Source organism: Ascaphus truei, chromosome 7, assembly GCF_040206685.1.
Source record: "Ascaphus truei isolate aAscTru1 chromosome 7, aAscTru1.hap1, whole genome shotgun sequence".
In the NCBI taxonomy this organism is placed as follows: domain Eukaryota; kingdom Metazoa; phylum Chordata; class Amphibia; order Anura; family Ascaphidae; genus Ascaphus; species Ascaphus truei.
Genome location: NC_134489.1, coordinates 8,304,175 through 8,306,467, shown reverse-complemented (window position 1 = coordinate 8,306,467; position 2,293 = coordinate 8,304,175). Strand labels below are relative to the sequence as shown.

Genomic DNA, 2,293 nt, shown 5'->3' with positions numbered 1-2,293 from the left:
GACCAGTTCTGGCTACTCTGATAACTATACAAGTTTATTGTCTGTTTTATGGGACAAGCATCAGAATTTTGAGAAGGCTAGTGTGCAATACTGTTATGCTATGGAATATATATATATATATATATATATATATATATATAAAAAAAAACCCACCTGCTTAAGGAAGCATATGAATAGCTCCATGGCTGATACATAAACCTTGGCCCCTTGCAGAGACACTTACCAGAACGCCCTCCTACTGTCTCTATACGTTCTTCCTACCAACCAATTTGATTGTAAGCTCTTCGGAGCAAGGAGTCCTTTTCCTAAATGTTACTTTTGTCTGAGGCACTTCTCCCCTTTATGTGTTATTTATTGTATTTGTTATTTATATAATTGTCACGTGTATTACTGCTTTGAAGCGCTATGTACATTAACGGCGCTATATAAATAAATACATGCATACATACATTTTAACACCATCAATATTGCTTACATCTTTCTAAAATACAGTGCTGAGAGCTTTGCCCCAAAGTTTAATAAATGTCGGGGGTTGGAGGGGTTCTGGCAGAGTACTACTACATTTTTAGACTAGTTTTTAAATTTAGAGGAGATAAGGGACAGGGTACATATCATAAAAACTATCAAGTACATTAAGGGTTTTAAAAAGGTGCAGGAAGGAAGCATTGAATAAACCCTGAAAACTGTTAGAACAAGAGGTCCCTCTCTGAAGCTTGAGGTGAAGGTGAGATGCTCAAATGAAATGTAAGGAAGTGCTTCTCCACTGGAAGGCTGGTGGATTAATGTAATTCTTCTCAACAGACGTAGTAGAGACGAATAAAATAAGGGAATGAAACAATTATTGAGATGCACAAAAGCTATCCTATATTTGAAAGAAAGCCAATGATCTAATAGGGTCTGAGGTTTTATAACATACACTGTGAGGAGAGTCGTCAGTCTAGGTGGGCAAATGGGTTCTTACCCCCAGTCAAATTCTATTTTACTCTGTTTCTTCCCTGGTTTTCAAGCTGTATGCCAGGTTTTCATTTGAAAAACGTCCGTCTTAGTTTCCGCAGAGCCTGTTTTATATCTTTATTTCTCAGACTGTAAATCACGGGATTCAGCATCGGGATAAAGCATGTGTACAACACAGCAAACACCTTGTCCTGTTCTATTGAATAAGCGGACTTGGGTCTCATGTACATACTGAGAATGATCCCGAAGAACAGGATTACAACTGTGAGGTGAGATGAGCACGTAGAGAAGGCTTTGCGTTTCCCATCATTGGTACGAATACTCAGGATAGTGGAGATAATGAGGACATAAGTTATTATAATAAACACTAAGGGGGTGAAACCAAAAAGCACCCCAGAAACTTGTATGGCCAACTCTACACTCTGAGTTCCACTGCAGGAGAGCTCGAGGAGTGGTTTGAGGTCACAGAATAAATGGTTTATGACATTGTATCTGCAAAATGAATACCGAGACAACAAGGACACATAAGTCATGGAGTCTAAAATACCAAAGCACCATGAAGCCAGAGCCAACTGGGCACAGACCCTCACATTCATGAGATATGGGTAGCGCAGTGGATGGCAGATGGCCACATATCGATCATAAGCCATGACGGCAAGAAGGAAATACTCAGCTACTACACATATGACAAAGAAAAACATTTGAGTGATGCATCCCATGTAGGTGATAGTTTGGTTCCCTGTTAAGCAGATGTTTAAAAACTTGGGAATAATTGTTGTTGTGAAAGTGATATCTAGGAAGGAAAGGTTACATAGGAAGAAGTACATCGGGGTATGGAGATGAGGATCAGTGTATATCACCGTGATAATAGTTAGGTTGCCAGTCAATGCCATGAGGTAGAGCAGGAGAAACATCATGAAAAAACTGAGCTGTAGATCCGGCAACTCAATGAATCCCAAGAGAAGAAATGCTGTAACTTCAGTTTCATTCCCATTTTCCATTTGTGACTTGATTCTGGTTAGAAATAAGACATCAAATCTGTCAGCTACAGGCAGTAAAAGTGAATTATCAAGGTCATAAAAACATAATGAATTAAGGTCTCAGCTCTGGTACTGATCATTCATACTGCAGGGCTCTACAACTTGTAGTCCTTGAAGGGGTTTTGAGTGGCCCTTGGACTAGAGCTATACAAGAGAGAGAGGGAGAGGAAGAGGAAAGGGGGAGAGGAAAATAGTGTGTCCAGGTATCTTTCCATGTGTTGTTTAAAGGAGTGTTTGTGGAGGTATATACAGTAAGTCACTGGTTCTTACAGGGCCTATCCACACAGGAGAGTTGTGAG

At 39.8% G+C, this 2,293-nt stretch overlaps 1 protein-coding gene across 1 annotated transcript; it reads right to left on the bottom strand.

Annotated features, from left to right (window-relative positions):
* Nucleotides 1–1,022: 1,022 nt before the first annotated feature.
* On the bottom strand, nucleotides 1,023–1,955 carry LOC142498612 (olfactory receptor 5V1-like). The gene has a single exon (XM_075606817.1). The coding sequence runs from the start codon at nucleotides 1,953–1,955 to the stop codon at nucleotides 1,023–1,025; it is 933 nt and encodes a 310-aa protein (XP_075462932.1).
* Between the last annotated feature and the right edge of the window lie 338 nt (nucleotides 1,956–2,293).